Source organism: Talpa europaea (genome assembly GCF_964194135.1).
Source record: "Talpa europaea genome assembly, chromosome: 6".
Classification (NCBI taxonomy): domain Eukaryota; kingdom Metazoa; phylum Chordata; class Mammalia; order Eulipotyphla; family Talpidae; genus Talpa; species Talpa europaea.
In genome coordinates this window covers 137,581,909-137,595,686 of record NC_140072.1, presented here as the reverse complement: position 1 = coordinate 137,595,686, position 13,778 = coordinate 137,581,909, and the positions used below count along the sequence as shown (strand labels likewise).

Here is a 13,778-nt window from a genome sequence, read left to right as displayed (position 1 = left end):
CGGCGAGGGTCCCGCATGGCGCGCAGACCCCTCCTGTCTCCCCCCTGCTCCCCTCAGCAGTGTCTTGGGTCCGTCTGCCTGTTCTGCTCCCCGCTCCGTCTCGGGTGAATCCTCTCACCCTCCAGCACCGCTGGCCTGTACCCCGGCTCCTGTATAAATAATCTTAAAAAAAAAAAAAAAAGCAGGAGCTGTGGGGACACCACGCACGTTCACGTCTGAGCCGGAAGCTGCCGCGCTGACCCGGCTCTGCGATCAGCTGCGAAGCAACCTGAGTCTCAAGCGAGCAACACCCAAGCGCTAGAAAGCGAAATACCGGGACGCTTGAGACAAGACGAATCTTAAAATTGCCTCAATTTACCTCTTGTTCTCATTACCCCCTTTTTTCTTCCAGGTGCAAACAAAAATCTAATCAGAAGAGAGTCCTACTTAACCGAGACGGAGCTCAGTGCTTGTTTCCTAACAATCCTCACGTCACCCTTCCCGGGTCTCCCTGTCACGTGCCGTGGCCTGAGAGACTTATTAGCACCCGGGAGCCAGGGATGAGGGCCGCTCTCCCCCCATCCGGCATCACTCAGAAGAAGCTAAACAGCAACATTGGAATTAAAAGAAAGCACTAAGGAAACGAGGATACCTGCCCCGTGGTTATGACACACAGCATCTTGATTCCAAACTACGTGACAACATTGTAACAAAAGGGACAAGAAAAACTGAAACTTCTCAGACCTTCCTCGTTTAAGGAAAATGGTTCCTGATTGTTTCAATGAAAACCAAAGGCATAAAAACCTATGTTGGAGATAATCCTAAAATATGTTTGATTGGCTTAACACTTAACACATGCCAGTAATTTTGTTTACTGAATTTTATGTTATGAATTGTGGAAAACAGGTATTTATCATTTACATAAACATAATTCATCTGCATAAAAAGGAGGATCTTGCTTTTCTATTATCCTGTAACTAAAAAGGAATGTGACTTTGAACCAGGAGACTAAGCGAAAATTTGAATATGAATGACCCCTTTATGTGTATGTTATCAGGGATGTAGGTAGCGTCTTGAAACTGTAATGCACTCTTGGTGTGCGGCTGTTTTAAAGTTAGGGGAAAGTTCACAAAAATTAAACTTCTCAAATCTCAAAATATCAATATCATCTCCCGGTCTGTGTGCCTTTAAATAGTAGCGGGAAATGACTTTCGTTTTGCTGTTTACAACCTAAAAAGAATTCTTGCAGTTAAAATATAATTCTAAGAAATTCCAAAATAGAATTCTTATTTTCCTCTCTCAGCCCGCCGAGAGGCCACACGGCCGGCCGTCCAGCAGCAGCAAACAAGAAAACGCAGGCCGCTGCGCGCGCTGGTGCTTCTCAGAACGTGTTTATCTGAACTGAAATCTCCAGCTAACCCTTAACAGTCAGCGGGAAGGGCAATGAATGGCATCTGCTTTCATTTAACCAGTTATTGCTTTATTTATTTCCTTGTGAACTCACAGATCTATACGTCCTCAGGTCCCTTTAGCTAATGTTCCTGCTGCAAGTGCGCTCAACAAGGCAAAAGGAGAAGCCCTGTTGAAACAGCGAATGGTTCCTGCACGTGGAAGGTGCCTGAGGACCAGGTTAGTGAAGCTCCCCCCTGCAGGGGAATGAAAAGATTGAGGTTCTGCTCCCAGCGGTGTTAGAGCACGCGCTGTACAATGCTGGCGTGTGGGGGAATGATAGAGTTTTATTTTTTCCAGACTAGTGAGAAGCAAATGCCATAGCGTTTGTGAATACTCGGATAAATGACTCTCATTAGATAATATTATTGTTGCTATTCTATATGTATGGGCTTTTTTTTTTTTTTCAATCCACATAAGCACCCCGAAGGACATGTTTGGCAGCCAATTAGTCACTCTGTGTGGATCACTCAGCTCTAAACACCGTCACTGACTGGATGTCTCCACCGCGGGCACTGCTTAAAGCTGGAGACTAAAGCAGCTACGAAGACGCGAGGAACCTTTGAGAGCTGGCACACGTCACGAGGATGTACGTTCAAATGATTTCAGCCAAAAAGAGCCAATTTGATGCCTCTTGTCATTTGCTATTCATAGTTTTAGAAATGTTTTTATTTCTAATTTTAAAAATAGCCTCCTTTCCCCCTTCAGACTTTTCAAATTTTGCTGTTCAATCTCTCTCAAGAGGATTTCGGCTTTTCTAAAACAACTTTGAGACTGATAGGGCAATTTAGTGGAGAAATGTGCCAGAGTGTTTGCGAGGAAAACAAAATAACCATTCTAAAATAATTGAAGATTCATTTGTTGAAATTTTGTTAGGCAGTTTTCTAAAATCGTGAAGGGACAGGGAAACACTTTCTGTGCGGGTGCAGCGCTGGGTGAGTGCAAGATGAGGTGTCAAATGTCAGAAAAAAAACGTGACCTAGGGCAACACTCACCCAAACGCAGAAAGGCAAGTTCCTCACTTGTCACCTCCTATCGCCCTTCCTCGCCATCGATATTTCTTTGTTTTATCTCATATTGTTCCTGAAAACGTCTCAGACACCTGCGCAAGGCCACGGTGCACCTGCTGCAGCCCCTCTGCAGCAAGGCCGGCTCCCGGCGCAGCCCGGCGGGCGGGAGCGCAGCCAGTGGGTGGCAGCATTCACCAGAGCGGGCACATTTCCTCTGTTACCTTCAGGCTGGATTTCAAAACAACTCTAGCAAACAGCTCCAAGGCAAGCCAGGAGAAACAGCACCGAGCCACTGCAGAAGAGCCAGCGATTTCAGACTCCGGCTCCCCAGGCGCCCGGCGAGGTGGGGTGGGCCCTGTCCTCCCACCCCCGGCAGTTTGCACAAACAGGGAGAAAGTTTGCTCCTGGAACAAACAGTGCAATCGGTGGACGCAGGCTGAGCCGCCCCTGCCAACCATTCGTGCTTCGCTCAAGGACACTCCCCCATCAGCCTCCCTGCTGCCCCCCCCCTTCCCCGGAAATATAGCTGTGTCATTCTAGAGGCTTCTTTTCTGTCACCTGCTCCTGCTCTGCAGATTGAGAAGTGGACAATTTTGTTCCATGATGACAAAAAAAGCTCAACCCAGCAGCTCCGGCATGAACAGCATGTACGAGCAGGCAGCCCTCAGACATGCAAAACGTGAGTGTGTCATGTGAAGGGGCCGGGGGCTCCACCGAAGAAGGATGTTCTAAGAAGGAACCTCTTTGTTTTTTATGGTTCAGTGACGTCACGCCGTCATTACTGTGACATTTTCGTCTCCATCATGGAAAGGCTTTTGGGAAAATAGTTTCTGTTGTTTTTTTTAATCTAAAAATGCATTCTCAAAATTCAAACACAGTACACTCCATAGGTGAATTAAAGTTAATTATTCTTACTAAGATAATGAAGAATTCTAAGTTATTAACCGCTCACTTTGTAATCAGTTGGTTATGTTTTTATTTTCCAACATAATTATATTTAAAATGAAAATGCTTTGAGTATTGGGTCACCTATGCTTGTGCCTTACTATATAAATGTCCAATTTTCTAAACTCTCCATTCAATTCAAACATGTTTCAAAAGAATTATTTTAAGAGTAAATGATAATGAAATGACCATTATTTTAGAAAATCCCTTGCCACCAAATGAGTATTTTAGAAAGATCACTGGAGGGTCCAAATAAATATGAAAGTGGAAGGTCTTCATAATTGCCAAAGAAGTGATAGGACCCAGTCTGTATTTCTTGCATGGAGCCCTTTGCAGCACCTCACAGGGCAGTGAATGATCCAGAGCGGTTACATTCTTTCTTGTAAATCATTCTTGCACATAATTGGCATGTTACAAAATTCTTGTGAAATGTCAGTTGAAACATGTTAGCAAATATATTTGTGAAAAAAACCCAGCTGGCCGAGTGTAGGATGTCCCTTTTGTGAGTTCTGGATCAGAAAAAGTCTGCGTTTGTAAAGTCACTCATTAGAGAAAAGGAAATTGATTAGATGAGCTACCAAAATATTTATTTAATAAAGGAAAATGTTTAATAAAATATGCTGCCACTCTGTTTACAACCTAGATACACCCCGCGACAGCAACCTCTGAAGTTAAAATCCGTACCTCCAAAACCACATTGTAAATGCAAGTTTTTCTAACTGGCCGTCTAGTATTCCACTGGGCCATCGGCTACAAACTGAAAAAAACAAAAAAAAAACCAGCTCACAAGCACTTAAATGCCATTTACCTTTCTCCTGAGCAGGCTTTTCATTTACAAAACAGAGAGGAGAGTTAATGAAATTTATGGTAATGAATTATCTGTATTATGAATTTGTGGGGCATTTTTAATCTCTGCATTTTATGAAACTGACTACTTTATGAAAGGCAATTAAATTATTCCAGAAAGACGCTATGTTTTAGTTAAGGAATCATTGAGTACAATTCTGTGTAAAAACAAACAAGCAAAAACACTCCTTGCTGAAAGATAGGGCCATTTGGTTATTTGTGAAAAGAAAGGAGCTTCCAAGGAAAGATCTTGGAGCAGGAGAAGCTTCATCCGGGCGGCTCGCTGGCAACGGGCCACGGGAGCGGCACCCAGGCCGGCGCCGAGAGCAAGCTGGCAGGTGTTGGGAGCTGACTTTTGTTGAAAAAGTATGGGAGAACAGTTGGAAAATCATAGGTGCCGAGCAAGCTTGAAATAAATAAATAGCTTATTTGGCGATAGAAAAGGAGAAATACCACGAGCTCCCCTGCCGAAGAGGGTGGGGACTTTCGAATGACAGACACGGCTGGTGTCCTGGCCTTGTCTGGGAGGATGGACGGGCCCCTCCCCCACGCGTGCTGCAAGGGTCCTGGACTCAGAATGGCACAGAGCTGCCAGGTTTGTGATGTTCGGGGTGAAGCCTGGTGAGAAAGGTGGTGCGTCTTCACCACTCCCTCCTCTGCCTCTGCTTCAGGGCCCAAGGGGGCTGGGGGGCAGCGCCAGCTGCCAGCTGAGAGCTTCTGACACCTGCACGTGAAAAAGCGACATTTAACACTGCAATAAACACGCCGAAGAGGACACTTGTTGGCATCCGATGGGCCCAACTCTCAAATATTCAGTGAATACCTGAAAATCAGACTTTGGCTGAAAAGTCAACATCATAAAAAATGAAAGTGGTCAAAGAGGCTTTTCCAGAAGAAATCCTCATCCCGAGGTGCTAAAGAGAGGTTGTCCCGGGACACTGGCTAGGGCAGGCCCGTCCACACCTGTCACACGGGTCGTAGGCATCGCCAGGGCCATCAAATGGCGCTCGGGTCCCGCCTGCTCCACGAGAAGTCCCTCCTCTCCTCACGTCTAGTGACACGAAAAGCACCAAAAAGAGGAGAAAACCCAAGTTCGATGTCCGTCAAGGCGGCTCCCGGCCCACACAGCCAGGCACGGCCGCACGGGCACTCTGGGCAGCGCACACACAGGCAGCGCACACGCAGACAGTGCACACACGCGGGCAGTGCACACGCAGGCAGCGCACACGCAGACAGTGCACACACGCAGGCAGCGCACACGCAGGCAGTGCACACAGACAGCACACGCAGGCAGTGCACACGTGCAGGCAGCACACGCAGGCAGTGCACACGCAGGCAGCGTACACGCAGACAGTGCACACACGCAGGCAGCGCACACGCAGGCAGTGCACACAGACAGCACACGCAGGCAGTGCACACGTGCAGGCAGCACACGCAGGCAGTGCACACGCAGGCAGCGCACACGCAGACAGTGCACACACGCAGGCAGCGCACACGCAGGCAGCGCACACGCAGGCAGTGCACACGCAGACAGCACACGCGCAGGCAGCACACGCAGGCAGTGCACACGCGCAGGCAGCACATGCAGGCAGTGCACACGCAGCGCACACTTTAAAGCGCACTGCTGCAGACCTGGCAGAAAAGGAAGACGGACTCTAAATTTACCTCTTCAGGGCAAATTAGATGCCAGACTGGCTCTTCCCAATAAGCCTGACCGTGTCCTGCTCAAATAATGACGCTGTCTGTCTGTCTGTCTGTCTGGGGTCCCCTGGGCGGCGGAATCACCTGGCAGAATCTCCAGGCGCGCGTTTACAAGGCGGCTGAAAGCGCGCCACCCTCTCCAAAACCACAATCAAATTATTTTCCTTAGATTTAATTACATTTAAAATAGAGACTTTCGTCGACGGGAAGGGCATTCAAAGCAAACTCCCAGGGCTCGGTAAACCCACCAACATTAATTGTTTCCAGTTACTTCACGAGGACGCGGCCGTGGAGGGAGCAGACAAAGGTTTGATTTATTTGGCCCCTTCCCGCGGAGCCGGCCGGGGCGCGAGCGGGGCCCCCGGGCCTGCAGGGCCGGCGCTGCGGGGCCTCCTGCGCAGTGGCTCGGGGAGCCCCCGCCCGGGGCGCAGCCCTCGCCAGCGCCTCTCCAAGGGCGTCTCCGGGGGCCGGTCAAGGCCCGCCCAGGGCGCGCGGGTCGGAGCCGCCATCCCCGCGCCCCGGCCCCGCCGCGGGGTCCCGCTCCCCGCTCCCCGCGGCGTCCAGGCCCGAGCCCGCCTCCCCCCGCGCTGGACGCCGCCCCCGCCCCCGCCCCCCGGTTCCGTCCCGCGCAGGCGGCTCCCACTCCCCGGAGCCCGCGGTGAATGGCGCCGCGGACGCCCCGGAAAGGGCCCGCGCGGCCCGGGGGCGGGGGCGGGGGCGGGGGCGGGGGCGGGCCCGGGCGGGCGGGAGCCGCGCGGCCGGGGTGGGGGCGCCCCCCGCTCTCCTTCCGGGAAGGGGCGCCCCGACCGCCCGCGGCTCGCGGGGACCGGCGGCTGCGCGTAAACAAGCCGCGGGCCGGGCGCGGGAGCCACCGGGCGCGCCCTCCCCAGCCGGGGTGCCCTGGCCCCCCAGAGGGGCTGGGGGCCCCCGGGCGGCGTCCGCCCCGGCCGCGCTCAGCGCCCCCCACGCCCAGCGGCCCCCACGCCCGCCCCCGCCCCGGCCGGGCCCCCTCGCCGGCCCCCGCCGCGGCCCCCGCCCGCCCCGCCCCGCCCCGCGCCCGGCGGAAGCTCGGGGCCAATTAGCTGCGTCCCGGGCGGGGGGGCCGCGCCCCCGCCCCCGCCCCCCGCGCCCGCGCCCGCGCCCGCGCCCCGCGCCCGCCCTGGGTGGCGGCGCCTCCGCCGGCTCCACAACGAGCCTCTGATTAATGGGGCGCCGCCCCCGCCCGCCGGCCGGCCGGGCCCGACCCGCGGGGGGGGAGGGGACGGCGGGAAGCGCGCCCCGAGGGGGGGCGGGCGGGGCGCGGCCCGCCCCCCCCAGGCCCGCGCCCATTGGCCGCGCGCGCCGTCCGTCGGGGGCCGCGGCGCCAATGCGCGCGGCGGGGCGGGGCGCGGCGCGTCACGCGTCACGTGTTGTTTTGCTGCTCTCGGGGCAGCGCCGCGCGCGATGTGTTACTCACCGCGCGGCGGGGACCGCGACGAGCCGGGGGCGCCGTCGGCAGCGGCGGCCGCAGCAGCAGCCCCAGCAGCAGCCCCGGCGGCGGCGGCGGCGCGGGCCCCGGGCGCCCGGGCGCCCCCCAGCACCCCGGAGCGCGGCGCGGCGGCGGGCCCGGGGCGGCGGCGCGCGCCCTAGCTCGGCCCGGCGCGGGGACCCCGGCGCTCGGCCCGGCCGCCGCCCGAGCGCCCGCGGCCCGCGGCCTCGGACCCGGCGCGCGCGGGGGCCGCGCCGACCCCCCGCGGGCCCGAGGCCGCGCGCCCGGGCGGGCCGGCGCGGGAGGCAGCCGCGCCCCCGCGCCCCCGCGCCCCGCGCCCCGCGCCCGGCCCGGCCGGGCGGCGCGGCCCGGAGCGCGCGATGGCGAGCCCGCCGCCGGCCGGGGCGCCCAACCTGAACAACAACAACAACAACAACCACGGCGTGCGCAAGTGCGGCTACCTGCGCAAGCAGCGCCACGGCCACAAGCGCTTCTTCGTGCTGCGCGGGCCCGGCGCGGGCGGCGACGAGGCGGGCGCGGGCGCGGGCGGGGGCGCGGCCCCGCAGCCGCCGCGGCTCGAGTACTACGAGAGCGAGAAGAAGTGGCGGAGCAAGGCGGGCGCCCCGAAGCGGGTCATCGCGCTCGACTGCTGCCTCAACATCAACAAGCGCGCGGACGCCAAGCACAAGTACCTGATCGCGCTCTACACGCGCGACGAGTACTTCGCCGTGGCCGCCGAGAACGAGCAGGAGCAGGACGGCTGGTACCGCGCGCTCACCGAGCTGGTCAGCGAGCGCCGCGCGGCCGACGCGCCCCCGGCCGCCGCCAGCGCCGCGTCCTGCAGCGCCTCCCTGCCCGGCGCGCTGGGCGGCTCGGCGGGCGCCGACGACGGCTACGGGGGCCCCGGCGCGCCCGGCGCGGCCGCCTACCGCGAGGTGTGGCAGGTGAACCTGAAGCCCAAGGGCCTGGGCCAGAGCAAGAACCTGACGGGCGTGTACCGCCTGTGCCTGTCGGCGCGCACCGTCGGCTTCGTGAAGCTCAACTGCGAGCAGCCGTCGGTGACGCTGCAGCTCATGAACATCCGGCGCTGCGGCCACTCGGACAGCTTCTTCTTCATCGAGGTGGGCCGCTCGGCCGTCACGGGCCCCGGCGAGCTGTGGATGCAGGCGGACGACTCGGTGGTGGCGCAGAACATCCACGAGACCATCCTGGAGGCCATGAAGGCGCTCAAGGAGCTCTTCGAGTTCCGGCCGCGCAGCAAGAGCCAGTCGTCGGGCTCGTCGGCCACGCACCCCATCAGCGTGCCCGGCGCGCGGCGCCACCACCACCTGGTGAACCTGCCCCCGAGCCAGACCGGCCTGGTGCGCCGCTCGCGCACCGACAGCCTGGCCGCCACCCCGCCCGCCGGCCCGTGCGGCGCCTGCCGGGTGCGCACGGCCAGCGAGGGCGACGGCGGCGCGGCGGCGGGGGGCGGGCCGGCGGGCGCGCGGCCGGGGTCGGCGGCGGGGAGCCCCCTGAGCCCCGCGCCCGCGCGCGCGCCCCTGAGCCGCTCGCACACCCTGAGCGGCGGCTGCGGCGGGCGCGCGGGCCGGGCGGCGCCGGCGCCGGCAGGGGGCGGCCTGCAGCACAGCCGCTCCATGTCCATGCCCGTGGCGCGCTCGCCCCCGGCCGCCGCCAGCCCCGGCAGCCTGTCGTCCAGCAGCGGCCACGGCTCGGGCTCCTACCCGCCGCCGCCCGGCGCGCTGCCGCCCGCGCCGCCCCTGCCCGCGGGCCCGCGGCCCTCCAGCGGCAGCGCCTCGGCCTCGGGCTCGCCCAGCGACCCCGGCTTCATGTCGCTGGACGAGTACGGCTCCAGCCCCGGCGACCCGCGCGCGCTCTGCGGCCCGCGCAGCGACACGCCCGAGTCCGCCGCCGGGACGCCCCCGCCGCCCGAGCTGCGCGGCTACATGAGCATGGAGCGGCCCCCGGGGGGCCCCTGCGGCCGCGCGCCCCGCCGCGTCTCGGGGGACGGCGCCGCGGACCTGGAGCGCGCGCTGCGCAGGAGGACCTACTCGCTGACCGCGCCCGCCCGCCAGCGGCCCGCGCCGCAGCCGTCCTCGGCCTCGCTGGACGAGTACACGCTCATGCGCGCCAGCTGCGCGGGCAGCGCGGGCCGCCTCTGCCCGGCCTGCCCCGCGTCCTCGCCGCAGGCCGCCTACCACCCCTACCCCGAGGACTACGGCGACGTGCGCATCGGGGCCCGCCGCGGCTCCGGCGGCCCCCAGGGCGCGGACGACGGCTACGTGCCCATGACGCCCGGCGCGGCGCTGCGGGGCGACGGCTACATGCCCATGAGCCCCACCAGCGTGTCCGCGCCCCAGCAGATCCTGCAGCCGCGCGCCCCGCCCGCCGCCCCCGCCGGCCGCGCCTTCCTGGGGCCCGCGGGCAAGGCCAGCTCGCCGGCCGAGAGCTCGCCGGAGGACAGCGGGTACATGCGCATGTGGAGCGGCGCCAGGCTGGCCGCGGAGGGCGCGGACGCCAGGCTGCTGCCCAACGGGGACTACCTCAACATGTCCCCCGGCGACGCGGGCCCCGCGGGGACCCCGCCCGACTTCTTCCCCGCCGCGCTGCACGGGCCGGGCGGCGACGCGCTGCCGGGCTTCCCGGGCTGCTGCTGCGGCTCGCTGCCGCGCGCCCCCAAGGCGCCCTTCGCCTGCCCCGGCGACCAGTACGTGCTCATGAGCTCGCCCGTGGGGCGCATCCTGGAGGAGGAGCGGCTGGAGCCGCGGGCCGGCCCGCTGACCCCTGCGGCCGGCGGCCAGACCGCGCCGACTGTCCACCCCGCAGTGCCTTCGGCGGCCAGGCCGGGCGGCGGCCGGCCCGAGGGCTTCCTGAGCCAGCGCTGCCGCGCGGTGCGGCCCACGCGCCTGTCCCTGGAGGGGCTGCAGACCCTCCCCAGCATGCACGAGTACCCGCTGCCGCCCGAGCCCAAGAGCCCCGGCGAGTACATCAACATCGACTTCGGCGAGGCCGGCGTGCGCCTATCGCCCGCCCCGCCGCTGCTGGCCTCTGCCGCCTCGTCGTCCTCGCTGCTGTCCGCCGGCAGCCCGGCCTCCTCCCTGGGCTCGGGCACCCCGGGCACCAGCAGCGACAGCCGGCAGCGCTCCCCGCTCTCCGACTACATGAACCTCGACTTCAGCTCGCCCAGGTCCCCCAGGCCGGCCGCCCAGAGCAGGGACCCGGTGGGCTCCTTGGATGCCTTGCTGTCCCCGGAGTGTCCCTTGCCGTACCCGCCGCTGCCCCCGCGCCCGTCCGCCCACGGCGCTGCCCTGCAGCCGGCCGCCCTGCCTCCGCCCCCGCCGGGGGAGCTGTACCGCAGGCCTCCGGTGGCCGCCGCCCAGGGCCCCGGCGCTGCCTCCTCCTCGTCCTCGGAGACTGGGGACACTGGTGACTACACCGAGATGGCCTTTGGCGTGGCCGCCACCCCACCGCAACCCATCGCCGCGCCCCCGAAGCCGGAAGGTGCCCGCGTGACCAGCCCCACGTCCGGCATGAAGCGGCTGAGCCTCATGGATCAGGTGTCCGGGGTGGAGGCCTTCCTGCAGGCCGGCCAGCCCCCAGACCCGCACCGGGGCGCCAAGGTCATCCGCGCGGACCCGCAGGGCGGCCGCCGCCGCCACAGCTCCGAGACCTTCTCCTCGACCACCACTGTGACCCCCGTGTCCCCCTCCTTCGCCCACAACCCCAAGCGCCACAACTCGGCCTCCGTGGAAAACGTCTCTCTCAGGAAAAGCAGCGAGGGCGGCGGCGGCGCTGCCGTCCTGGCCGGGGGCGAGGACCCGCCGCCCGTGTCCCCCCGCCAGGTGCAGCCCCAGCACCCCCAGCCCGCGCGGCCCTGGACGCCCGGACAGCCCGGGGGCCTGGTCGGCTGCCCGGGGGGCAGCGGCTCCCCCATGCGCCGGGAGACCTCCGCCGGCTTCCAGAACGGGCTCAACTACATCGCCATCGACGTGCGGGACGAGCCGCCCCCGCAGCCCGGGGACAAGAGCGGCTGGGGCCGGGCCCGGAGCCTCGGCGGCCTCATCGGTGCCGTGGGGGGCGGCGGCGCCGCGGGCATGTGCGGGGCGGGCCCTGGCGCCCTGCCGCCCGCCAGCACCTACGCCAGCATCGACTTCCTGTCCCACCACTTGAAGGAGGCCGCCGCGGTGAAAGGTGAGGCCCGGGGCCTGCCGCGGGGGGGCGGGAGGATCCTTCCCGTTGGGGCGGGGACCCGGGTGCCACGGAGCAGCGGCACCACCCCAGGTGATGCGTCGGGGCCCTCGTCCCCTGGCCCCGGCCCCTGTGGCCGCCGCGGGTAAACGCGGGGCTTCCCCCCCAGGCTGGATGGCCTCTCGTCCAGCCGGCCCTCGCGCCCCAGGGCCCTCCTGGTCGCGCCGGCACGGGCTCCGCAGCCCAGGGGGCCGCGGCCTTCCGACCCCAGGTCCCTGGGAAGCACCGCGGTGCACCCGCCCCGGCCTCAGCCCCCTCGCCTGGGCCCCGCTCTGGCCGAGCCGCGGGGCTCATCGTCCGGGCCCGGGTGCTCTCGGGGGTCGGGCAGCCGCTGGCCGTTTTACTGGCCCTACAGAAACCGGGGGCCTTGGGTCAGGGAGCGTCTCCTGAGGGGCTGCGGGTGACCTGGCGTCCCAGGCTTTCTGAAGGTGGTTCTCCAGCTTGTGCTCCCCGCCTGCCCCAGAGGGGAGCCCCGGAGGGTGGTGGCAGGGCTGGGCGAGCCCGGGGATTCTGGTGCTGGCTGGGGTGTGGCCGGGAGGGCGGCTGCGCTGGGGCGGACTGGCCTCCGCCGTCACTCACCTGAGCAGGTTGAGGTGTGGCCGTCCGCCACCCCAGGCCCATCAAGGGCGCCCCTGGCGGCCCAGGCGGCGTCCAGCAGGTGCGGACAGAACAGGTGCTCGGAGGAGCCCTGGGGGGCGGCTCGGGCTTTTCCGGAACAGCGAGGTGGGACGGGCCGGTGGTGTCCTCTGGTCCCCGTCGGCTGTCCCGGGGGAGCTGGCCGCGGCCTTGCCTTCTGGAGGCTGAGCCGGGACCGGCAGGGAGAAGAGGGCGGGGCGGGGCTCCACCTCCCCTGCCCTCCACGCTGTTTCTGTGAGGGCTTGTGAGGTGGGGGGCTTGGCTTGCAAGGGGCCCCTCTGAACACCGGGGTGCTGGCTGCTGTCCCTGGGGCTGGCTTAGGGTCTCACCTGCTGGGCCTCCAAGGTGGTGACCACAGTGAGTTTGGTGACCCGGGACCCGTCCGGCTTTTGTTGGTAAAGTGAACAGACCCGCTCCGTGATGCCCCATCCAGCCGGCGCATCGCCTCCCGGGCTCTGCGGGGCCTGAGGTGCCAGGGGAGGGGCGGGGGGCGGAGCGGGGTGGAGGAGAAGCCGCCACGCTTTTAGTAAACCGGAGCATAGAGGATGGAGGGAGGCGCGGCCGTAGCAGGCGGCCGGCGCGTCAGCGTTTAAGGAAGCGAGTCGCAAGTCGCCAGAACGTGCCGTGAACGCGGGCTCTCGGCCCAAGGTCACTTTGCCGGCGGTGGCGCTGAGCGAGCCCGTACAGGTATGTCAGAGCCGAGGGATTAGCTGCGGCCGGCGACATGACCGCGGAAGCTCCGCGGCCGAGCTGCGGGCCCAGATGGGTCGAGGTGGCCGGGGGAGGACATTTTGCTGAAATCTGATTCTCATCAGAAAAACAGCCTGAGAACATAGCACCGTCCGCACAGGGGAGTAGGGAGGGGGCAGGCAGCGGGGACAGGCAGGGGAGTAGGCAGGGGCAGGCAGGGAGGGCAGGCAGGGGGGGCAGGCAGGGGGGGCAGGCAGGGGGCAGGCAGGGAGGGAAGGCAGGGGGGCAGGCAGGGGGCAGGCAAGGGGGCAGGCAGGGGAGCAGGCAGGGGGTCAGGCAGGGAGGGAAGGCAGGGGGCAGGCAGGGGCCAGGCAGGGGGGAAGGCAGGGGAGTAGGCAGGGGAGCAGGTAGGGGGCAGGCAGGGGGCAGGCAGGGGGGCAGGCAGGGGAGCAGGCAGGGGCAGGCAGGGAGGGCAGGCAGGGGGGGCAGGCAGGGGGCAGGCAGGGAGGGAAGGCAGGGGGGCAGGCAGGGGGCAGGCAAGGGGGCAGGCAGGGGAGCAGGCAGGGGGTCAGGCAGGGAGGGAAGGCAGGGGGCAGGCAGGGGGCAGGCAAGGGGGCAGGCTGGGGAGCAGGCTGGGGCCAGGCAGGGAGGCAGGCAGGGGCCAGGCAGGGGGGAAGGCAGGGGAGTAGGCAGGGGAGCAGGTAGGGGGCAGGCAGGGGGCAGGCAGGGGGGAAGGCAGGGGGCAGGCAGGGGAGTAGGCAGGGGAGCAGGCAGGGGGCAGGCAGGGGAGCAGGCAGGGGGCAGGC

At 64.3% G+C, this 13,778-nt stretch overlaps 1 protein-coding gene across 1 annotated transcript; it reads left to right on the top strand.

Annotated features, from left to right (window-relative positions):
- Nucleotides 1-7,778: 7,778 nt before the first annotated feature.
- IRS2 (insulin receptor substrate 2) lies at nucleotides 7,779-11,774 on the top strand (the record flags this gene model as incomplete). The annotated part of the gene is made up of 1 exon (XM_084234914.1): nucleotides 7,779-11,774. One exon carries the CDS (start codon nucleotides 7,779-7,781, stop codon nucleotides 11,733-11,735), a length of 3,957 nt encoding a protein of 1,318 aa, XP_084091040.1. The 3' UTR covers nucleotides 11,736-11,774.
- Between the last annotated feature and the right edge of the window lie 2,004 nt (nucleotides 11,775-13,778).